The sequence below is a fragment of the Marmota flaviventris genome, chromosome 3 (assembly GCF_047511675.1).
Source record: "Marmota flaviventris isolate mMarFla1 chromosome 3, mMarFla1.hap1, whole genome shotgun sequence".
Classification (NCBI taxonomy): Eukaryota; Metazoa; Chordata; class Mammalia; order Rodentia; family Sciuridae; genus Marmota; species Marmota flaviventris.
In genome coordinates, this window is record NC_092500.1 from 66,316,638 (window position 1) to 66,341,921 (window position 25,284).

Below are 25,284 nucleotides of genomic sequence, written 5' to 3' on the forward strand. Positions count from 1 at the left end.
CATTGGTAATCTTTCATAAAGTTTCTGGATCCCTAAATATACTTGGCCCCATAGTTCTGGACAAGTGATTTTATTGAATTATATAAAAAATGCTTAATATTAAACGGCATATTACAAAGTATTAGATAGTGCATAGTTCCATTTTATACACAATTTACCATCAATATTAGAATATGCATATGAGAATTTTTCTAGGTGCAGAGTCAGTACTGGGGATTGAATGAACCTACAGCCTTCGGCATGCTAGGCAGTCACTCCTTTTTAATTATATTTCAAGACAGGGTATCACCAAAGTAGCCAGGATAGCCTTCACCTTGAAATCCTCCTGCCTCAGCCTCCTGAGTAGCTGGATTACAGATGTGCCCCCATTGAGCCTACCTGGAGGTTTCTAAATGTATAATCTGCATTTATTAGCATGTTTAACCTTTGTAACTTAAAATATATATTTAAATGAAGAAAATAGTTTTCTAAGATACATTTTAAAAAAAGATACAAATACTTCTATCTTACACATACAATCTTTTTTAACAAATTGAAATAAATTAAATTCCTGTCTTTTTATTCATATCAAATATTCTTTGAAGCAGACTAGCAAAATTTGCTAGAAGTTTGTGCTCCCTTCTCAGATGCCTGACCTAACTGCCATATTTAAAACCACATAGAGGGGCTGGGGATGTGGCTCAAGCGGTAGCGCGCTCGCCTGGCATGCATGCGGCCCGGATTCGATCCTCAGCACCCCATACAAAGATGTTGTGTACGCTGAAAACTAAAAAATAAATATTAAAAAATTCTCTCTCTCTTAAAAACAAAACAAAACAAACACATAGGCACTTTGGAATTTCTTTCCTTTGCTTAAACCGTACTTTAAATTTTTTCCCACAGCAATGTTCAAACATATTACTATAAACTACTTAATTATATTGCTTATTGTTTCCTGTCCCCACACCAGAATATGGGTTCCATGAATGATATTCTTTTGTTCAGTGTTTAAAAACCTTGTGTCCAGCTGGCTATAGTGGCCCATGCTTGTAATCCTAGCAAATCATGAGGCTGAAGCAAGAGGATTACAAGTTCAAGACCAGCCTCAGCAATTTAGTAAGACCCTCAGAAAATTAGGGAGGCCCTACTATCTCAAAGTAAAAAATAAAAGGATGTAGCTGGGCTGGGGCTCAGTGGTAGTGCACTTGCCTGGCATGTGTGAAGCACTGGGTTTGATTCTCAGTACCACATATAAATGAAACATATTAATAACATCCTAATCAACAAGAATAATGAATATACTTGAAAATTAGATAACCATAAACAATTTTTGCACAACTAAAAGGCTGCAGCCTAAACCTACCCTGTCTTTTGGCAGATCTATTATAATATAAATCATGTGTCAAAATTTGCTATTAAACTTTAATAATAATACCTTTGGGGCTGGGGATATAGCTCAGTTGGCAGAGTGCTTGCATCGCATGCACAAGGCCCTGGGTTTAATCCCTAGCACCACCAAAAACAAAATCACACCAAATAACCAACCAACCAAACAAACAAACAAACAAAAAACTACTATACCTTTTCAGAAGTAAATAAAAATAATTGATATAGCATCTCAGACTTACCTATTCATGAATAATATTTGACATATTAATGGCAAGTTGTTTTTTGTTTTTTGGGTTTTTTTGGAGGGGTAGGGGGTGGGGCCAGAGGAGTGCTGGGGATTAAACCTAGGGGTGCTTAATCACTAAGCCACATCCCCAGGCTGGCCCCAGTTGGCCTTCTGCCTCAGCCTTGAGTTGCTGGAATTACAGGTGTGTGCCACAATGCCTGGCTTTAGTGGCAATCTTGCTGAGCTACAAATGATAACCACCTGGCTGGTCTGAACAGCATCACAGTCTTAGACATGATGTACTATATCATGTGCAAGAGCTCCTACTACCAACACTAAAAAAGCTTGGATAAATTACAAGAATTATGTTTTGAAAGATAATAGGAGAGGTGTGGAAGCTTCAAAGACAAAAACAACTAATATTAGAAAGACCTTATGGAGTGCATTTGCATAGAGGAACTATACTGAGCAAAAAAAGAAGCCAGCAGAGCTTTAGGCAGTTATGTATAGTTATGAAGTGTATATACTTGACACATGATTAACACTATGAATTGAAAATTACATTAGTTCCCACAACAGAGTTTCCTGAGTTCTAAGGAATATGAGAGATTGTGAGCCAGGCTGAAAAGGCAAAGTAAAATCTGTGTGGTCCCAATGGAAACAGAACCTGCATGAAACAAGTCTCCCCAGCAAAGCATTTGCCAGATGTAGGTTGTATGGGTTAAGAAGATAAAGAGCTAACTTCAAATCTCTGAAAAATTAGTGATGTTCCTAATGAAGAGAAACTGGAGGAACTATGTCTAATTAAAATGGCTGCTCAGATTTGATCCAGTTCAATTCCTGACTAGATTAAAGCAATCAATATTTCATTCTATCTGCCTAATAGAAGCTTAATTCTTGTCTAGATTGGAAAATTGTTACTTACAGCTTACATACTTCTTATATATGTAATGCCCAGCATACAATCAACATTTGTAAGACATGCAAAAAGGCAAAAAACTATGGTGGAGGAGAAAAAGAAAAACTCAGACAACAGATGCAGACCCACAAGTGGTCTATAGAAAAAAAATATATATATATATTTTTTTTGAGATAGGGTCTTGATATTTGTGCAGGTTGGTCTCAAACTCTTGATCTTCCTGCCTCAGCCTCCCTAGTAGCTAGGATTACAGCCATGAAACTGTACCCAGCAACAATAGGTAAAATAAAGTAACTATTACAAGTATGTTCTAGAAAATGAATTATATCATAGGCAGAACTATTAGAGAAAAAAGTCAGGAGACTCTTGCTTTCATCCTGCAAACTATACAAGAACGTAAAGAGGATAATAAGAGGTCTGGGGCTGTGGCTCAGAGGTAGAGCGCTCGACACCACATAAAGTTGTTGTGTCCACCTACAACTAAAAAATAAAAATAAACAAATATTTTGTTTTTAAAAAAGAGGATAATAAGATAAAGGAGTTATTTAGGATAAAGAATTAATTAAACATGGCTCAAGAGTTCATTATGTATAAAGAAGTTATAATGGGAATCTCAGTAGTAGAGCACTTGCCTGGCATGTGTGAGGCACTGAGTTCAATTCTCAGCACCATACATACATACCTAAAAACATACATGCATACATATACGTACATACATAAAAACTGGCACTTTACCTGAGCCACAACCCCCAGCCTCATTTATTTTTCATTTTGAGACAGCCTTGCTAAGCTGCCCAAGTTGGCAACTTGTGATCCTCCTGCCTCAGCTTCCTGAGTCACTGGGATTACAGGTGTGTGCCAAGGCATCTAGATACATAAGACATTGCCTAAATGGACTCTGTATTTAACAGAAGACACTGATAGTATACTCTGCCTATCTCCTTGCTAAAAATAACTATGTTCAAAAGTTACAAGAGTCAATTCCTAAAATCAAAGAAGTATTTTCCCCTACCTCTCCATTAATTTGTCGATTCTTTTTTAAGTTGTAGATGGATACAATATCTTTTAAATTTATTTTTCATGCGGTGCCTCACACTTGCTAGGCAAGTGCTCTACCACTGAGCTATACCCCAGCCCTAATTTGATTTTTAATTTTTGTTTGATAACTACTTTTGAAAACCCTGAGACTGAATATGTTCATAGAAAAAGTATCTAATAGAAACTTCATTATCTTTCTACTGATAACAGATTCTTTGCATATCTAACTGGAGATTACATCTTTAAATTTAGATTAAAAACATACCACAAATGATACCAAAATACAGTACTACAAAGAAATGAGAACCAACATTCTTCTACTCTATTTCATAGGTATTATACTAACCAAATAACTCAAAAAAAGGAAAAATATCAATAAAATTGATTCTGTACCGTGAAAAACAGAATTCTAATTGTTTCTTTAGACATTCTTTTAGGTCTTCTGTAGAAATTGTTGAACTGCTTTCTCCTGATAATAGAAAACAAGAGGGGGAAAAGTTAATACCAAATTATTGTAGGTGATGAAATTTATGTATTGTACTCAAAGTCAAAAAGTATGCACAAATTAAATTTTACCTCAAAAGTGTATTTTTAAATAATATTTATAACAGATTAAGGTCCAATTTCTTCGAATCTTTTTACAGATAAATTTCATATTAGTTTAAAAATTATTTTGCCAAACAAATTAAAAAAAGAACCAGTAATACCAAAAGCGCTTGACTACCACGTTGTAAAACACTGCATTAAACATTAAAAAAAAGTGACAACTATTTATTTCTTTAAGGGGAACTCAAAGTTGAACAAAAGTAACAGTAATCTAAATTGGAAAACAAATTGGCTAAACCAACTGGGACATATTTATATAATTGTATTTCTCTTACTGGTAGTAAATCTGATTTTAGCCTCACTCTTCAAACTCTAAAAAACTTTTCTTCTTCATTCTATGATTTTAGAGTACTATACCTTCCTACTTATATTTACAGAATTCAAACATTCACAGGATCAGATCAACTCTTAATGGCCTTCTGTGCTTTCTACTGTTTAAACACAGTATCTGAGCCCTTTTCTCAGGAAGCAACCATGGAAAAACTGCCACTCTAAATTAGAATCTTACACCATCTTCCAGACTAAAAGCATATAATATGTCCTTTTCTTAAAAAAAAAAAGCATTAATGATAATAGAAACTAACTTTTCTCTAAATAGAGACAATAGGATGAATAGGAAGCTGAATTATCTTTGTCTATGATTTTACCACTAAATTGTCTTGTTACTAAAGAATCAAAGTTACATATTTAGTTAACTTTAATGACTATAAGAAGCATTTTGCCAGGTGCTGTAATCCTAGCAATTTTAGGAGGCTGAGGCCCTAAGCAACTTAGCAAGACCCTATCTCAAAATAAAAATAAAATGGGGTGAGGATGTGGCTCAGTTGACTAAGTGCCCCTAGATTTCATCCCCAGCACACCTCCTGCCAACATTCTATTTCTATGTATATATAATTCACCCGACTGCCAGTTTAATAAGCTATCAATTTGGTTAGCCTTCCGATGACCATTATAGCAAACTCTAAAACACCAAGGGGTTGTCACATCACTTAAACCAACTCCATGTTCAAAATGGATAGTGGTTAACTTTATTAGAACTACAGGCTAGAAGAACTCCCAATCTTAAGTTATCATGTGAGAATACCTCATTTCAGAAATTATCTTTTAAACCAATGGATTTAAAAAATGTAGTCTGAATGCCTATAATAAGGTAATGAGGACAAAAACTTATAGACCTTGCCTGAAGAGCTACATGAATGTGGAAAACAAATACCTACTCCATATTACAATTATTGTTCAATAAGACCCTTTAAGCTGGCATGTTGGCACACGCCTTTAACTCTAGCTACTCCTGAGGCTAAGGCAGGTGAATAATGAATTTGAGGCCTCCTGGGCAACACAGTAAGACCCCATGTCAAAAACTAACACAAAATCTTACATCTTAGAAAAATAAAGGTAGCAAATCCAGCTTTTTGATTCATTTTTAGTTTCTTTTGAAAATTTCATCCACCATAAAGTCAAGTGAAAACTACTCCATTTCAATTAAAAGAATGTACAAATATATATATATATATATATATATATATATATATATATATATATATATATATATATATATATATATATAGCCTACAGGTTAAACTGCAGTGGAACTTGTGTGTTTAGTAATCTCAGCTGGGCATGGTGGCACACGCCTATATTTCCAGCGACTGAGAAAGCTGAGGCAGGAGGACTGCAAGGTTGAGACCAGCCTCAGCAACTTAGGCCCTAAGCAACTTAGCAGGACTCTGTCTCAAATAAATAAACAAACAAACAAATAAATAAATGGATGGGAAAGTGGCTCAGGGGTTGAGTACCCAGGGCTCTGTCTCAAATAAACAAACAAACAAATAAATAAATGAATGAATAGTGGGCTGGGGATATGGCTCAGAGGTTGAGTGCCCTTGGGTTAAACTCCCAGTACCCACCCACCAAAAAAAAAAAAAAAATTCAGCAATTGAATATCTATCTATCTGACAAAAATGACAGGAAAATTGACAGAACTTGTAATGACTCTAACTAAGTCCGAAAAACTTAAACTTATGAAAGGTTGCAATTTAGGTCTCTTAACTTCCTTCAGTAGGACCCTCATAAAGTAAATATTATTTTTAAATTATGTATTTCATGTTTGGGTATTTTTAACATTCACCTAACATGTAAGAAAGTTTTTCAAAGAAAAGAACTGAATAATACCATATGTTTATCATAACAATAACTATGAAAGGCTAGAATATTAAATTATCTTTTTTTTAGTTTTCGGTGGACACAACATCTTTGTTTTTTGTATGTGGTGCTGAGGATCGAACCCGGGCCGCACGCATGCCAGGCGACGCACTACCGCTTGAGCCACATTCCCAGCCCTTAAATTATCATTTAAAAAAACAATAGAACAACAAAGTTTACCAGAAACATCATATATTTGGTAACTCAGCTCTTCAGGTCCTAATATCATTCCATCAGTTGATTCTTCAATGCCTGTAGTGTTTCTTGTGGTTTCACAAGATGGAGAATACATTACTTCATATTCCTTACACATATCTTCTGAAAGCTCAGCATTTCCTGTATTCAAGAAAAAATAGTGAAAGTAAATAGGAATTCTTTAAATCCTACCTTCAAGAATTTTGGTCAGTACGTCTTCTACAACACAATTTCAATGAATTCTACCAGTCAGAAAAAGTTTCCCATGGTTTTAAGTTAACAGTATTTCCTCAAGGGAGTAAGGTTTCACCATTATAGACATGGTAAAATGATTAACAATAACTAAACTCATATAGCACTAGCTATGTATCTGACTACTCAAATGAATTCTATCCACTTAATTTTCAGAAAATCTTATGCTGTAGGCAATTATTATTTGATTTACAGATAAAAGAATATGTAAGCACAGAAGTCTTTTGTCCAAATTTTAACAATGAGTAAAAAGCAGAGCCGATGATGGCAATTCAAAATTAACTTATAAACCAATTATAAATGATAAGTATATTATAAATGGGTTAGATACTGGACCCAGTCACAGATACTACTTCAAATAGTGACGATATATACAAACAACACATAAAATATTTACAAATCAATCTTGTAAACAATCAAAGGATGTATTCCAAGTTCTACAGACTGGTTTGGCATTACCATTTAACTTAAATGTAATTTTTCCAATGAAACATTTAGGACTTACCTTCAGGATGAGACCCTGATGTGGCTGCTGTTTCATGCCAAGAGCTTTCAGTTCCATGAGCTACAGTAGTGGCATCAGGAGTTCCAGGAGGAATTTCTTGCCATACTTTGGCATTAGGATTTAAACCAGTTCCTTTAGATGTTACCTGCTAAATAATCAAAAGATCTATTTATGAATTTTAGAAATGGGAGTGAAATTGTAAATTTATACAAAAGGTTTTTGCATTACTTAAATGTGAAAAAAAACCCCAAACAGTATTAAATAATTTAATATTAAATAAATATTATAGTTTCTGATCAACTTTGAAAATTAATATTAAACTCTATTTTTGTGATACTAGGGATGAAACCTAGGGGTGCTTTTCCATTGCGCTAAATCCACAGCCCAATTTTTTTATTTATTTAGCCATGCCTCATGCATGCCAGGCAAGTGCTTTACCACTGAGCCACATCCCTGGTCCTTTTTTATTTTCAGTCATGTTCTCACTAAATTGCCCAGGTGGGCCTCGAACTCACTGGGATAATAGGCCTCTGCCACCAGATCCAGCCCAGAAAATGTAATAAAAAATATGTATCTTTGTAGAATACTACTAAAATACCCTCTTACACGATCTACTTGACAGTTACATAAAAATTTATTCAAAGTACTACTATATCTTCAAGATATTAGTGTTTATCTAAAGCAAACTTTGAGTTATCTACAGCAATTTTCCAGAATATAATTTTTATTGTCATCTAAGTTGTGACAGAGGCCTCTGAGTCTGAATGATTATCACTGAAAATGTTATCAAGTCAAGAACTGTGGTCTGCTCTCTTCCATCTATCCTTAAAGTGTATATTCTTAGTGCCCACAACGTAATTATTTAAAGCATTACCATTTAAAGAAATCTTTTGCGTGCATTATTTAATCACAAACACAGAAGAGACTGAACATGGGGGAAGAAGAAGAAGGGAGAAGTCTATGAAAAGATGGAGATGCTGAGAAATGAAGAGAGGGGTGGGATGCACAAATAACACTTCTCACTTTATTCAACCAAATGACAGGGCTTGATCCTTCTCAAGTATATAAGGACACAGAAAATTTCATTCCCTTTCTAGAATTTACTTTTGTCTTTTCTGCCAAGGTCCCACCCCTGGATCGTAGGCACCAGAAGATGGATCCACATGGCAGAAAATTAATGAGCCCAAGGTTATGACCTACAGGTAATAGGGATTCAGCTTTCATGAAAACTGGCAAATGCTGAACTATTTATTAGGTTGTCATGAATTCCCTATTGGTCCTGGCTCAAAGGGCTTAAAAAAATAAAAACCCGCTTTTTAAAAAAATATTTTTTTTTTAGTTGTAGTTGGACACAATACCTCTATTTTATTTATTTATGTTTATGTGGTGCTGAGGATCAAACTCAGGGCCTCATGTGTGCGAGGCAAGAACTCTACTGCTGAGCCACAACCACAGCCCCAAAACCAGCTTTTTAAGGTATCACCAACACTCAAATATGCTCAACAAAGATAAAATTTAGTGGATGGAACTGCAGAACCCCAAGGCAAAATTGCTGATTTAAGACACAGCTTCTGGGCTGGTTTGTGGCTCAGTGGTAGAATGCTTAGCCTGACACATGTGAGGCACTGGGTTGGATCTTCAGTACCACATAAAAAATAAGTATCCATTTATATAACTTTTAAAAAAAGCTTCCGGGAGGCCTAATTACATTTTCTGTATTTATTTCTGCAATTATGTCCCATGAAATTCCTCTGCACTCTAATAATAAACCCATTTGTACTCAAGTTTCTTTTTGAGTTTCCATATGGTACAACTAACATGACTTATATGTAGGGAACCAATGAAATAATAGTTTAATTACACTCTATTGCTTACCTAATGTTTTCTAACCACCATATTTCAAACACTCTACCTCAGAGCTACATGCTTACTTAACCCTTCATATTTTTTAAAAATTGGGTTCTTTTGGTTCATCAACCAAAAAATGTTTTTAAACTTAACACAGGAAAAAAAGAGACAGACACAAATACCCTTTTCCATGCACAGGTCCACTCAATATCTTAGGAGCCAGGGCTGAAGCTTTGAAATTGCAATGGTAGTAGTGAGTAGTTTATCACTGACATAGTTCAGAATTTCCTGTTGTAGGACAACAACAAGCATATACCTTTCAGTCAAGTTTTATTACTGTATTAAATTTCTCTACAGCTGGGCTGAGGATATAGCTCAGTTGGTAAATGCTTCCCCTGAATGCACACAGGCCTGGGTTCAATCCCTAGCACCACACACACAACACACACAGGCACACACAAAAATCTCTACAGCCAATAGCTGCCTCTCCAGCTTCCTGCCTGCACCAAGGCAGTACTCCTGCACTCTGCTTTTGATAGGCACTGATTGATTGGTGATTATGATTTGGAAATTTAGGTACAACATAACTTCAAATTCTCCCTCTTTCCTCAATTCTGATAATACTAGATAGGTCTACACCCAAGAAAACAGCAGGTATAATAGCACACTTTTCAGAAAGAGGTATCAAACTTCTCAATCTTTTTTTTTTTTTGGTTGTACTAGGGATTGAACCTGGGGCACTCTACCACTGACATGCATCCCTAGTACTTTTTATTTTAAGGCTGGGTCTTATTAAGTTGCCCAAGCTGGCTTTGGGGATGACAGACGTGTGTCACCATGCACAGCTACAATAGTCATTTAATGAATAAGACCTGGATGTGAAAAATATGCAGTGGAAGGGTCATTTACTTACAAGAAGCACCCCTGATTCACAGGATTGCTATGCAAAGTTGTATAGGGCTTTAAGTAAAGCAAAAGAGTTATTTCAGTTACTATTTAAACATATAATGATTGAGGCCCTAGAATCACATATGAATTCCAAACAGCTCTTACATGAACTTGGAATAATGTAACCCTGAGAAAAATCTCTCACCTAAGCCTAAATTACAAATTGAGGTAAGAATTCTTTATTTTAAACATTAAAGTACATTAACACTTGAAAAGCAGTTAACATTCGTATAAATACTTTATAAACTTTTTAATAAAGCATGTGGTTTTGAATGGAAAGCAATTCTGCTCTTACCCTCAAAAGTATACATGAAAACTAATATGTTTCATCAAAATAACTACGAGATGAAGTTCAAGTTAAACTTATGTCACAGAGGCTGGGGTTGTGGCTCAGTAGTAGAGCGGTTGCCTAACACATACAAGGTTCTGGGTTCGATCCTCAGTATCACATTAAAAATAAATAAATAACATTATTGTGTCCAGCTACAATTAAAAAATATTTTTAAAAACCCTATGTCACAGAAAATTAGCTTTAAAAATAAGACACATTGCAAAAGACGATTACTATAGAATAATATAAAACTGCAACAAGAAAATAAAAAAATATGACAAAGAAAGCAAAAATCACAAAGGAAAAACAACTTTATTTTTAACTATGGAACACCAAGTTATTATGAGTAGCATCCCAATTTTCAGAGAGGTAAAAATGAACAAAAATATGCATTTTAGAATCCATTCAAACTATATACTTTGAAAAAGGCTTTCAAGTAACGGAGGGGAAAAATGTAAGCACCATAACAGCAGCAGCAAATGTAATAAGCAATTCTGTAAGCTAGGCAACTGTACTAAATGGACTTTTTTTTTTTGGGGGGGGGGGGTACTAGGGGCACTCTATGACGTCCCCTGACTTTTTTGAGTCAGGATTCTACTACATTGTCCAGGAACTTGTGATCCTCCTGCCTTAGCCTGAGTTAGCTGGACTACAAGTGTGCACAACCATGCTTGACCCATCTCACCAAACTCTTGCAACAACACATTATAAGCACTCCTATTTCCTCTTACAGATTAACCCATTTTGAGAGAAACACAGGGAAAAAAAAAAAAAAAGACAGAAATGGACGTGGTCCTGAATTTGATCCCTAACAAGTGGGTGGGTGAGTTCGCTCTTAAGCATAGGACAGAAAGACTGTTTGAAGTCAGGATCAAACCCAGGAAGCCTGACTCCAGAAAATCTTTATATTATCTTCTATTCTTGCTATGTGCAGGACTGAAAGACAACATACTCCCTTTTCAAGTATACCATTAATTCCAATTCTTTCTAGTTTGCACTATTGATAACAAGCAATGGCTTTCAGTCTAGTTGCCATTCTTCATCTTTTTTACTGTTTGCTTAATCTTTTTTATTATACATTTTTAGTTGTAGTTGAAAACAATACCTTTATTGTATTATTATTTTCATCTGGTGCTGAGGATTGAACACAGCACCTCACATGTGCTAGGAGAGCACTCTACCGCTCAGCCACAACCCTAGCCCTCTTTTTTTTAATTGTTTTTAGCTGTAAATGAACACAACACCTACCTATCTATCTATCTATCTATCCTGAGGATTGAACCCAGTGCCTCACACATGCCACAACCCTACCCCTTGCTTAATCTTTTTAGTGATATTCTGCCATTTTTTTATTGGTTGCTCAAAATATTACAATGATCTTGACATATTTCATACATTTGATTCAAGTGGGTTATGAATTCTTATTTTTACCACGTGTACAGATTGCATACATACTTCCATACTAGTATCTGTTGTATTCTGCTGCCTTTCCTATCCCCTTCCTATCCCCCCTCCCCTCCCCTCCCATCTTCTCTCTATACCCCATCTACTGTAATTCATTTCTCTCTTTTTTTCCCCTTTCCCCTCACATCCTCTTACACATAATTTTGTATAACAATGAGGGTCTCCTTCCATTTCCATGCAATCCCCATTCTCTCTCCCATTCCCTCCCACCTCTTGTCCCTGCTTAATGGTAATCTTCTTCTCATGCTCTTCCTCTCTACTGTTCTAGCATAATCTGCTCTAATGCCATCCATTTCCCTGCAAATGCCATGATTTTGTTATTTTTTAGTGCTGAGTAATATTCCATTGTGTACAAATGCCACATTTTTTTTATCCATTCATCTATTGACGGGCATCTAGGTTGGTTCCAGGTATTCTGCCATTTTTTAAGTGTGGAATACTTAAACAACAACAAAAAACAGGGCTGGGATTGTGGCTCTTTTAAATGCCCCAGGGTTCAATATGTAATACCAAAAATGTTAATCATAAATAAAAATAAATTAAAAAGCTGAACTCAAAACCAGAAAGGACCTCTCCCATACCAATGTAGAGTCAAAGTTAAAATGGGTAAGTTCCAGCCAGGCATGGTAGTACACACCTGAGTTGCTGTTTGAACCTACAAGGTTTTGTGGAGGATTGATTATTTTGTGCCCAGCCAGACTGCGGCAAAACACCACAAAACTGGGACCAGGCTGGAAGCAATTCGAAAGGCTGAGGCAGGAGAATTCCAAGTTCAAAGCTAGCCTCAGCAACATAGCAAGGTGCCCTAAGCAATTTAGCAAGACTCGGTCTCAAAATTAAAAAAAAAAAAAAAAAAAGGGCTGGGGATGTAGTTTAGTAGTAGAGTACCCCTGGGTTCAAACCACAGTTATCGTGTCGCGCCCGCCCCCCCCCCCCAAAACAAAACAAAACCACAACTCACTTGCCCCAGGAAGTTTCAAAGCTCCATTCTTATACTTTTTATTTAACATCTTTGGTTTGTTTCTTACCTATTTTTTTTTTTTTGGGGGGGGGTGAGGTCTTTTCTCAAGCTTATCTTACTGATTTGTGTTTTTTTTTCTTTCAAAACTAAATTTTTTATTGGTATACTGAGGATTACAACAGACACTTCACTTTGTATGATTCTTAATGCACATTAATGAAAATCTAATAAAGCCTTATACTGTGATTCTTTTCCACTTATTCCAGCGACTTTCCAGCTTCATATCTGGAGGCAAATTTTCTTTAAAAAGGTATTAAATACTAGTTGAAACTGTGCTAAGCCATACTTATGTCACCCCCTCCCAATTCACAACTTTGCCATATATTCTTACTCAAAATTTTAATCTTTCACAGCACATTAAATTATTAGGTCAGTTGCGGTGGCACACACCTGTAATCCCAGTGACTGGTGATGCTGAGGAGTACAAATTCAAAGCCATCATCAGCAAATCAGTGAGGTCCTAAACAACCTTTTTTTTTCGGAGGGGGGGGGGAGTTGCTAGGGATTGAACCCAGGGGTACTTTTACCCCTGGGGTTCCTAAGCAACTTAATAAGATCCTGTCTCATAAAAAAATTTAAAAAGGGCTGGGTATGAGCACTAGTGGCAAGCTCCAATTCAGCAGTAGGTAAACTACCCCTGCATTTAATCCCTAGTACAAACAAAAACTTTCAATTTAGCTTTTTTGAATTCACACAGGTAGTATGAATTTCAGCTCTATATTGTGGCTTTAAAGAGGATTTGTGGGAACAGCCCGGAAAACATAAAATAAAACTAAATGTTCGATTTAATGTGTTCAATTCCCAGTACTAAAACAAAAACAAACAAAAAACAAAGAGCTAAGGCATTAGAGAAGGGCTGGCCTAAATAATATGACTCAGATTATGGGGAGAAACAGCAAATATTTCAACAGTTGAACCCAGAGTCTGGCCCAGTGGTTAATTCCAGCTACTGGAGGTTGAGTAAGAAGGATCACTTGAGCCCAGGACCATAAAACCAGCCTGGGCAACACTGAGAGCTCTGGCTCAAGAGCAAATAAAATGGGCCCAGAATGGTGGCACATGCCTGTTATCATGGGAGGATGAAGCAGGAGGACTGCAAGTTCAAAGCCAGCCTCAGCAACTTAACGAGAAGGTCCGGTCTAAAAATAAAAAAGGGCTGGGGATGTGGCTCAGTAGTTAAATGCCCCAGGGTTCAATATGTAATACCAAAAATGTTAATCATAAATAAAAATAAATTAAAAAGCTGAACTCAAAACCAGAAAGGACCTCTCCCATACCAATGTAGAGTCAAAGTTAAAATGGGTAAGTTCCAGCCAGGCATGGTAGTACACACCTGTAATCCCAGAGACTTGGGAGGCTAAGGAAGGAGGATTACAAATTCAAGGCTATCCTCAGAAACTTAAGTAAGGCTCTAAAAAACTCAATGACTCCCTGAACCAACATTAAAAATAAAACGGTGTGGGGATGTAAAGTGCCTTTAGGTTCAATCCCCAGAACCCAACCAAAACAACAAGTTCCCCTTTCTCTGGGAAAGCTTTCTTCCCCATCATCCTCATTCTACTTTGTGTACCCTGTCTAAACTACAGACCATTAAAAACTACAGTTCTGGGTCACCAAGGATCAACAGACAAGAAGTGCTACCTTATTATCTCTATGGGTAAGTACTTTCTGATTGATTTTTTTAAAGACTTCAGTTGTTTTGTTTTTTTTTTTTTTAAGTGGCCTGAGTTTACTTTTTTTTTTTTTTGGGGGGGGGGTGGGTACTATGGATTGAACCCAGGGGTACTTAACTACTGAGCCACATCCACAGCCCTTTTTTTTAATTTTCAATTTTCAGACAGAGTCTTGCTAAATTGTTTAGGGCATCACAGTTGCTGAGGCTGATCTTAAACTTGCAATCTTCCTGCATTAGCCTCTGATCTGCTTGATCAGCTGGGATTACAGGTGTGTGCCACCACATCCAGCTTAAACTAAACTTTTTTTTTTTTTAAACTATGGAGTGCTTCTTGGCTTTTGGTTTCAAGGCTGCAAGAAACTTTTACAATATAATCAAAACCATTAACTAAGCTTGGCACAGTGGTGCACGCCTGTAATCCTAGCAGACTCAGGAGACTGAGGCAGAAGATCGTGAGTTCAAAGCTAGCGTCAGTAAAAGTGAGGTGTTAAGCAACTCAGTGATACCCTGTCTCTAAATAAAAATAAAAAAGAGCTGGGGATGTGGCTCAATGGTCAAGTGCCCCTGAGTTGTATCCCTCCCCAAAACAAACAAAAAAATGCCCCCATTAACTAAATGTGAAAATTTTCAGAGAAGCAGAAGCATCTCTAGAAGCACCATAAACAATTACATCATCATCTTGGTTTAGAGATGTTAATTCACAATTCCCTCATATCAATTACAAAGGAAGGAAACAGACTAACTTTTATATAGTCCCACTAGGACAGACATGTCCCACGGCCACTGAGCCACATCCCTAACACTATTTTGTATTTTATTAGAGACAAGGTCTCACTGAGTGCTTAGTGCCTCGCTAAATTGCTGAGGCCAGCTTTAAACTCGTGATCCTCCTGTCTCAGCTTCCAGAGCCTCTGGAATTACAGGAGTGCACCACCTTACCTTGCTAACCTGTGGGAAGCCATCCTGACACGTGACTGGGCGACTCCCGTTAAGGGTCTGAGGCTTCTGGCTGTGTCGGAATATTCCCGGCCCTTTCCTGATGAGAGAACCCGTCCGTGTGGGGGTGTGACTGACCACTGACCCCGGGGGCCCAATCACTGACCCTGACCTTGGAGTGCAGTCCCCCCTCAACCTTCATTGGATGGAATTATCCCCTGAATTTCTTGTTCCCCAATAAAAGGCTACTCCCTGGCGTGTTCACTCTCTCTCTCTCCTGCTAGCCCTGAGTAATCCTTGCTGCCCTGCTGGGCGGTTAGAGGTCGGAGCCAGAGAGGGGAGCCGTCTCAGACCTGGCAATAGAAATAAGGTAACTGAGTCTGTGTGTTTTATTTCGATCTCTTCTAACTAACTTTATGCCTAGAACCTCATTAATGAAACCATTGCGCAGGCCGCATGGTAGACTAACCCAGCTCCCCTTTTATATTTTATTTTGAGACAGGGTTTAGCTAAGCTGCTTAGGTACTTACTACGATGTTGTGGCTCAACACCTGCGATCCTCCTGCTTCTGCCTCCTGAGCAGCTGGGATTACAAGTGTGTGCCACCACACCCAGCCAAGATATTATTTTTAACTTTTTGGGTATGTGTGTTGAGTGGGGGGCAGGGCACTGAGGAATAAACCCAGGGATGCTTTAACCACTGAGCCACATTTCCAGCCCTTTTTGTTTTTTAAGTATTTTTATTTTTAGTTGTTGATGGACCTTTATTTTATTTACTTATATGCAGTGCTGAGAATTGAACCCAGTACCTCACATGTACTAGGCAAGCACCCTACCACTCAGCCACAACCCCAGCCCCTAGCCCTTTTTAATATTTGGGTCAAGGTCTCACAAAGTTGCTTAGGGCCTTGCTAAGTTGCTGAGGCTGGCTTTGAACTTGCAATCCTCCTGCCTCAGCCTCCCAAGTTGCTGGGTGCTAAGTAGCACTTTTAGAAAGCAAGTCCTCTTTGTAAGTGTTACTATACAGGCAAGTAAATAGTGCTTGCTGTACCAAAGGGTGTTTTGTTTTGTACCTGGGATTGAACTCAGGGACATTCCACCACTGAACCACATCCCCAGTCCTATTTTTGATAGGGTCTCACTGAGTCACTTAGCGCCTCACTTTTGCTGAGGCTGGCTTTGAACTTGTTATCCTCCTGCCTCAGCCTCCCCAGCTACTGGGATTATAGGCGCATGCTGTTGTGCCTGGCCCAAAGGTATTTTTAATCAAAGAGGTATCAGAATCTTCTCTGGCTAAATTAAACAGGCAATTTACTAAAAGTTAGCATCATTACCACTATGTCACTGGAAAAGCAAAGATAAACATGCAAAGATAAAGAAAATCACTCTCTCTGCCACCACTAAACACTAAATACCATGATTTAAATCTGCTAAAACCTTTACTACTGACAGTGTCAAATTATCAGGAATTCAATCTGGCAACTATTACCTCTACTTTAAGCTGACCATCCCCTACTGCACCCCTGACCACAAGTGGAAGTTATAAATAGAATCCTCACTTCCTTAGACAAAAAAAAAAAAGAGAGAAAGATAAGAGATGAGAGAGAGAATTTTAATATTTATTTATTTTTTTAGTTCTTGGCGGACACAACATCTTTGTTTGTATGTGGTGCTGAGGATCGAACCCGGGCAGCACGCATGCCAGGCGAGCTTGCTACCGCTTGAGCCACATCCCCAGCCCCTCCTTAGACACTTTCAAAGAGAAGTCATCTATAGCTATGTCCAACTTTGGTTCAGAGGTCACATGCCCGCATCCATCTAGGTAGAAAAGAACCCAAGAATTTGAGTTTGACTTTTTGCTGGAGAGGCTAACTAATATTTTGGGCATTTCAGCAAATGTAGAAAACTAATAAAACATTTGGAGGCCCCAAGTATGGCAAATATTTATTATAAGAGGTTAAGACTAACCAAGCATGGATGCAGTCTTGAAATCCTTGGGACCTGGAAGGCTACAGTAGAAGAACTCTAAGTTCAAGGTCAGCCTCAGGAACTTATGGAGACTCTCAGAAACTTAAGATTCTGTCTTAAAAGGATTGTGGATGCAGCTCAGTGGTAAAGTGACCAATGCAATCTCTAGTACCAAAAATAAAAAAACAAAAACATTGACAAACTAAGGCTAACATTTAACATACAAAATATGTCATTTGTAATTATCCAAATATCCAAAAAGTAGCTAAAAAAAAAATCCCATGTCTTTTGCTGATGGGACAGACTAACATTACAATATTTAATAATAAATCAAAATAACGAATAGAAACATGCCTTTCCAGGATCATGCTACTCATAAATCTGAAGTGTGAAACATGTTTCTTGCTAAGGGCATTGATGGGGGAGGGATGGGGAAAGCAAAAGAGGAAGTACTGGGGACTGAAATGGAGCATATTATGTTTTATGCTTTTAAAAATGTCAAAATGAACCCCACTATGTATAACTATAATGCACTTTAAAAAATAAATAAAATGTAAGATCTATGGCATTTTGTAAGATATACTCTAAAAGCCACTACTGTATATAAGAAGACATATGTAAAGTTGTATTCAGCAAGCACTGACTCCATGAGTAAAAAACTGAAAACAACCAAAATGCCCATTTAAGAATGAATAGTTGGGTTGGGGTTGTGGCTCAGTGGTAGAGTGCTCGCCAAACATGCATGTGGCACTGGGTTCCATCTTCAGCACCACATAAAAATAAAGATTGTGTCCACCTAAAACTAAACAAATTAAAAAATAAATAAAAAAGAATGAATAGTTAACTCATCAATGTTTACAGCAACTTAATTTACAATAGCTAAACTATGGAACCAACCCAAGTGCCCTTCAACAGATGAATGGATAAAGAAACTGTGGTATATATACACAATGGAATATTACTCAGTCTTAGAGAAGAATGAAATTATGGCATTTGCCCATAAATGAATGGAACTGGAGGATATTGTGCTAAGTGAAATAAGACAACCCCAAAGAACCAAAGGCCAAATGTTTTCTCTGATATGTGGATACTAATTCATAATGGGGGGTGGAGTACGCCATAAGGGCAAATAGAAGTACTTTGGATTAGACAAAGTGGAGTGAAGGGAGGGGAGAGGGTATGAGGGTAGGAAGGAAAATAGAATGAATCAGACATTATCACCCTATGTGCATATATGATTACACAACCAGTGTAACTCTACATCATGTACAACCAGAAGAAAGAGAAGTTACACTCCACTTATATATATGTCAAAATGCATACTGTTGGCTGGGGATATAGCTCAGTTGGTAGAGTGCTTGCCTCACATGCACAAGGCCCTGGGTTCAATCCCCAGCAACACACACACACACCAAAAAAAAAAAAAAAAAACTACTAAAAAATGCATTCTGTCATGTATACTAATTAGGACAAAAAATGAATAGTTAAAAATGTGGTTTAACATGAGAGACTCTAAGAGTTTGTTTTCTAAGAGGGCCTTTATCTTGGCTTTGCTTTCCATTATTTCAATTACCCTTGGACAACAGCATTCCAAAAACATGAAATGGAAAAGTGCAGAAATAAACAATGTCTTGAAATTATGAAGTTGAGTTTCATGATGAAATCCTGCACCTTCTGCCTGGTATGTGAATCATCCCTTTGTCCAGCATACCTACTCTAGATATGCTATCCTTTAGTCACTTAATTATTGACTGTTATCAGATCAACTGTACAAGTTCATGTTCATTGTGTTCAAAAGCAACCCTTATTTAATATTGGCTCCAAATCACAAGACTGGTAATGCTGGCAATTCATACATGTCAAAGTTAAAAGGTGAAGGTTCTTTTTAAGGGGGGAAAAAACCCACAATCATATGCTTAGGTTGTTAAGATGTACAGTGTAAGATGATATTTTGAGAGAGATCATATTCACAATTTTTTTCTTTTTTTTTGGTCTGTGCATGTTGTACTGGGAATTTAACCTAGGGTTTCACACATGCTGTGCAAGTGCTGTAACACTATGCTACATCTCCTTCCCTTTTTATCTTTTGAGACAAGGTCTCACTGAGTTGCTGAGGCTGACCTTGACCTGGCAATCCTGTGGCCTCAGCTTCACTAGGACCTGGGATTACAGGTATGCACTAAGTAACTTTATTTTAATTTTATAATCATTCTATTTTATTATTGTTGTTAATCTATTAACGTGTTCCAATTATAAATTAAACTTTATCTTAGGTATATGTGCATAGGAAAAAATATAGTAAAAATAGTATTTGGTATTGTCTGTAGTTTCAGGCTATTCACTAGGGGTTTTGGAATGGTCTTTTATGGATAAAAGAGGACTATTGAAATATGAAAAGTATGGTAAGTCATATTGTTCAAAGAAAAAAAAAATCAAGTTGCAAAACAATGAGCACTCTTCTGTTGTTGGCTGCTTTTTTTTTTTGGTACTGGAGGTTCAGCCCTGGAGTGCTTTCCCACTGAGCTACATTCCTAGCCTATTTTTTTATATTTAATTTTATTTTTTAATATTTATTAGCTTTAGGTGTACACAATATTTTGTTTTTATGTGGTGCTGAGGATCGAACCCAGTGCCTCACGAGTGCGCTACTACTTGATCCATATCTCCAGCCCCCTTTTTTATTTTTTTTTAATTTGAGAGAAGGTCTTGCTAAGTTGCTTAGATCCTCACTAAGTTGCTGAAGCTGATCTTGAACTGGAAATCCTCCTGCCTCCGACCCCTAGAATTGTTGAGATACAATAAGCATTTATTTATTTATTTTGCAGGGTGGTGTTTGGTAGCAGGGATTAAACCTAGGGCGCTTAACCACTGAAACACATCCCCAGTCCTTTTTTTATTATTATTAATTTTTTAAAAATAAATGACAGCAGGGCTAGGGATGTGGCGCAAGCGGTAGCGCGCTTGCCTGGCATGTGTGCGGCCCGGGTTCGATCCTCAGCACCACATAAAACAAAGATGTTGTGTCCGCTGAAAACTAAAAATAAATATTTTTTAAAAAATAAATAAATAAATGGCAGCAGAATGCATTACAATTCTTATTACATATATACAGCACAATTTTTCACATCTCTGGTTGTATATAAAGTATGTTGATATCAATTCACATCTTCATACATGTACTTTGGATAATGATATCCATTACATTCCACCATCCTTGCTAACCCTGGCTCCCTCCCTTTCCTTCCCAACCCTCTGCCCTATCTAGAGTTCTCCTATTCTCCCATGCTCCCCCTCCCTACCCCACTATGAATCAGCCTCCTTATATCAGAGAAAACATTCGGCATTTGTTTTTTGGGGGGATTGGCTAACTTCACTTAGCATTATCTTCTCCAATGCATCCATTTACCTGCAAATCCCTAGTTCTTTTTTTTTTTTTTTTTTTTGAGAGAGAGAATTTTTTAATATTTATTTTTTAGTTTTCGGTGGACATAACATCTTTGTTTGTATGTGGTGCTGAGGATAGAACCCAGGCTGCACGCATGCCAGGCAAGCGCGCTACCGCTTGAGCCACATCCCCAGCCCCCCAGTTCTTTTTTAAATTTTGAGACAGGTTCTCTCTTAAGTTGCTTACAGCCTTGCTAAATTGCTGAGGCGGCTTTGAACTTGTGATCCTCCTGCCTTAGCCTCCTGAGATGCTGAGATTACAGGCATACGTCACTTCACCCAGCTACAATAAGCATTTATTTTTAAATTTAATTTTCTGTAAATAATGCACCAGCATAGAATGAAGACAAAAAAAAAATCACTAGTTACCTACTAATATTTTTTATTTTTGTTTGTGCTTTTCTGCTTTTCCCCCACACTTAACATTTTACGCTTTTAAAATTAAAATCGTATGCATTTTTAATAATTTGTATTTATGGTATAAACATGTTTTGAAACATGTATATGGTGAGGAATGGCTAAATCAAGCTTATACACACACACTTCTCTACACTCTATTTTTATCTGTGTGATGAGATTACTTTAAAAAAATAATTACACACGTATAACAACACATAGCCAGGTATGATGATGAATGCCTATAATCCCAGCTGCTCTGAAGGCTGAGGCTAGAGAACTTTGATTTCCAGGCCAGCCTCTGCAATTTAGCAGAGGGGTGGGGGTATGGCTCAGCAACAGAACACCCAGCTTCATTCCCCAGAGCCTCCTCCGCCAAAAAAGAAAAGTTTAACACAAAAAAACCTCAAATTAAAAGATATCCAACTGGAAAAACTATTCTTCATTAGTGACATGACTATTGTTTTTAAAGATGAAAGTTTATAGAAAGTTTATCAATTGGTAAGGAAAGCACAAACAAATAAAAGGACAATTCACAAAAGGAGTACCCAAAAAGCTAATATACATGGAAAACTGTTCAATCTCACTATGCACTGAGGAAATGTAAAAATCAATTTTCTCATTTTAACCTTACAAATTAGAATGCCTTAATGCTAACAAAGATGCAGTAAATTGGGCATTCATAAAAACTGTTTAAACAATTCTGGAAAGCAATTCATCAACAATGATACTAACAACTTCAACATGTTCATACCTAAACCTTCTATGTGAATTTCAGTCAAAATGTTTATATACAAGAGTGTTTCTTGTAGAATCATTCTAAACTGGAAACTGAAAATATTCAACAAATACCAAGCAAGTGCTCTACCACTGAGTAATAAAGACTTCTATCAAAATTCTTTATAGGCCAGGCATGTTGGCACACACCTGTAATTTCAGCAGTTCAAGGGTGAGACAGGTGGATCACATAAAGACCCTCCACAACTTAACAAGACCCTGTCTCAAAATAAAAAAAGACTGGGAATGTAGCTCAGTGGTGAAAGTATCCCTGTTTTAAATCCCTAGTAAAAATGAAACAAAACAAAAATACCTAGGAGAATCAGAAGCCCTTGAAGTACAAAGCGGCAGAAAAACACATAACCATTAAAGGATGTAAAAACTGCTCTGGGCTGGGGCTCAGCAGTAGCACACTTGCCTGACATGTGTGAGGCACTGGGTTCTATTCTCAGCACCACATATAAATAAATAAAGGTCCGTCAACAACTTAAAAAAATATATTTAAAAAAACCCCTGCTTTAAGTATACACTGAAACTATCTGTCAGCATACACATGGTATGCAAGCATACAAACTCAGACACTCAACAAAAAATATCCACACTATCCCTAAAGGGAGACAGATCAACTACCATTCCTTCCCTCAACCTCCCTTCTAAGTGATATATGTCACTCCCAAATAAGAAGAGCAGTCTAAATTACTGGACCATTTAATGCAAAATCCTATCTGGAGGGCAAAGGAAAAAAGGGAAACAGTAAATTCTTATCAAAATGATTATCTCCTTGTTCCAAGATCAGTTTTAAGGTAATAAGTAGAACAAAGTGATAGGGAAGAGTCACTATAAATATGGTAAACCCATCTCTTTGGCTATACATAACCTTTTACTTACCTATTTACTATCAGAAATCCCATGCCACTTAACCCCATAAATGCTGTAAAACAGAAATAAAATATATAAATTGGTTAAACTGACTTGCCCCAAGGCAGATCAGTCTATCCAGGTTCAGTTTTTTGGTTTTGTTTGTTTTGTTTTTAAATACTTTTTTAGTCATTGATGGACCTTTATGTATTTATTTGTATGTGGTGCTGAGAATTGAACCCAGGGCCTCACATGTACCAGGGAAGTGCTCTGCCACTGAGCCACAACCCAAGCCCCGCCAAGTTCAGTTTTTATCTCTAAGATTAACAGGGCCCATGACATTTAAGGTACTTATTAAGACCCCCACATACACCAATGAAAAACAAAATTTGTCATTTCATCTAGTATAACTTCAGTCCTAAATGTGAACAACCAGAAAATGGAGATGAAAATTTACCTCTCATATTTTACTTTATGAAAGTAAAAATTTAAAAAGTAGGAATTCTTCACTCAGAGAATAACACTTCAGAAACAATTCATCTTCATTAATAATCTGTTAAATACTATCACCATCCATATTTTACAGATAAGGAAAAGGTTACCTCACCTCACCTTAAGGTAAAGTATCACACCCACAGTGACACAACTAATAAGACTGAGCCAGGATCTGATCCTAGGTATTCTGGAGCGTCCATGCTCTTAATCATTATACTCATTACCTGAGAGGACCCTTTAAGCCAGTTATACTACATAGGAATATTATAAATCTCCTCTCCTTGCCAAATGGTCTCTGGCCCCAGTTGTGCCTAGAGTGACTAATGATCCAGAAGAAACAGACACAGAAAACAGCCACCAGATAAGAACTAGAATTCCCAGGGCAGAAGTCACTTGGGATCTGCAATAATTTCTACTCTAGGGCAAAGGTACTGTTAAATTTCATTTGAAGAAAAAAATAACATTCATGGTAGCCTACGTAACAGAATTTACCCAATCACAAAATATTTATCCTAATCTCAAATTGTTTTGTCTGTTAACTCCATGATGGCAGTGACCTTATCTATGGTTTATTGCTCTCTGGCACTTTCAACAGTGACCAGAACATAGGAGACCCACAAGAAATTTTGTTGAATGAATCAATACAAGTACATACTAGTCAGTGTTTCTCAAACTTTAATGTGCTTAAGATTCACCAAAGGAATGATACAGAGAAGATTAGCATGGCCCCTGCACAAGGATGACACAAATTCGAGAAGCATTCCAAAAATAAATAAATAAATAAACGAAAAAAGAAAAAACCAGATTCACCAAAGGGAGACAGAGCAGAGGTGTACGCCTGAAATACTAGTGGCTTCGGAGGCTAAGGCAGGAGGTTCAAAAGTTTAAAGCCAGCCTCAGCAACTCAGTTAAGACCTTGTCTCAAAATAAAAACCAAAAAGGGCTGAGAATTTAGCTCAGTGGGAGAGGGGCCCTAGGTTAAATCCCCAGTGTTTCTCTCTCTCCCTCCTCCTCTCTCTCTCTGAAACACACACACACACACACACTCTGAATCAAGGCTCACTCATCATTCACTGTCAAAGAATACCTGAGTTTATTTGCTAATAAAGCTATTGCCACTGAACCTTAGAGGAAAATATGCAAATTATATCCCCAAATCTTCAGATGGAATCTGTCAACTGTTCAAAAAACAGGGTATGGTAGCACACCCCAATAATACCAGCTACTTCAGGAGACTGAAGCAGGATGATCACAATTTCAAGGTCAGCTTGGGCAATTTAGTAAGATCCTGTCTCAAAATAAAAAATATAAAGGGCTGGAGTCAAGCGCAGTGGGACACACTCAGTAATCCCAGTATTTGGGAGGTTGAAGCATGAAGATCACAAGTTCTGGGCCGGGCTCAGTAATTCAGCAGAAGATCCTAAATAACTTATCAAGATACTGTCTCAAAATAAAAATAAAAGGACTGGGGATGTAGCTCAGTGGTAAAGCACTTGGCTACCTGTATGAAGTCTTGGGTTCAGGTCCCAGTACCACCAAACAAACAAAAAACACTAAAAACAAAAATGTAAGCCCCTCTATATTAGTAGCACTTTTGGTGGGTCTTGAATTGCTAGGAAAACATTATAAAGTTACACATTTCTCTCAAGAAAGTTCTACAGAAAACTCATGAATCCTCTTAATAAAGAATAATAAAGTTCTTAGTAAAGAACTTTAGCTGCTAGTATTCTAGCTACTTGGGAGGCTGAGAGGAGAATCAAAAGTTCTAGGCTAGCCTCAATGATTTAGCAATACCCTGTCTCAAAATGAATG

The 25,284-nt window shown here is 37.2% G+C and overlaps 1 protein-coding gene and 1 pseudogene across 8 annotated transcripts in view; one reads left to right on the plus strand and one right to left on the minus strand.

The window, feature by feature from the left end:
- The window catches only part of Larp4 (La ribonucleoprotein 4), a 67,989-nt gene that overhangs the window by 35,095 nt on the left and 7,610 nt on the right, over positions 1-25,284 (minus strand). For 6 of the 8 annotated variants that reach the window (XM_071609849.1, XM_027949976.2, XM_071609848.1 and 3 more), the window contains exons 2-4: positions 7,312-7,459; positions 6,540-6,695; positions 3,945-4,020 (exon numbers count right to left, since the gene is read on the minus strand). In XM_071609849.1, coding sequence (XP_071465950.1) covers positions 3,945-4,020; positions 6,540-6,695; positions 7,312-7,459 — 380 coding nt within the window. The remainder of the gene's footprint in view (positions 1-3,944; positions 4,021-6,539; positions 6,696-7,311; positions 7,460-25,284) is intronic. The other 2 variants (XM_071609846.1, XM_071609847.1) reach the window with 1 other exon arrangement.
- LOC114104090 (U6 spliceosomal RNA) lies at positions 24,147-24,244 on the plus strand (annotated as a pseudogene).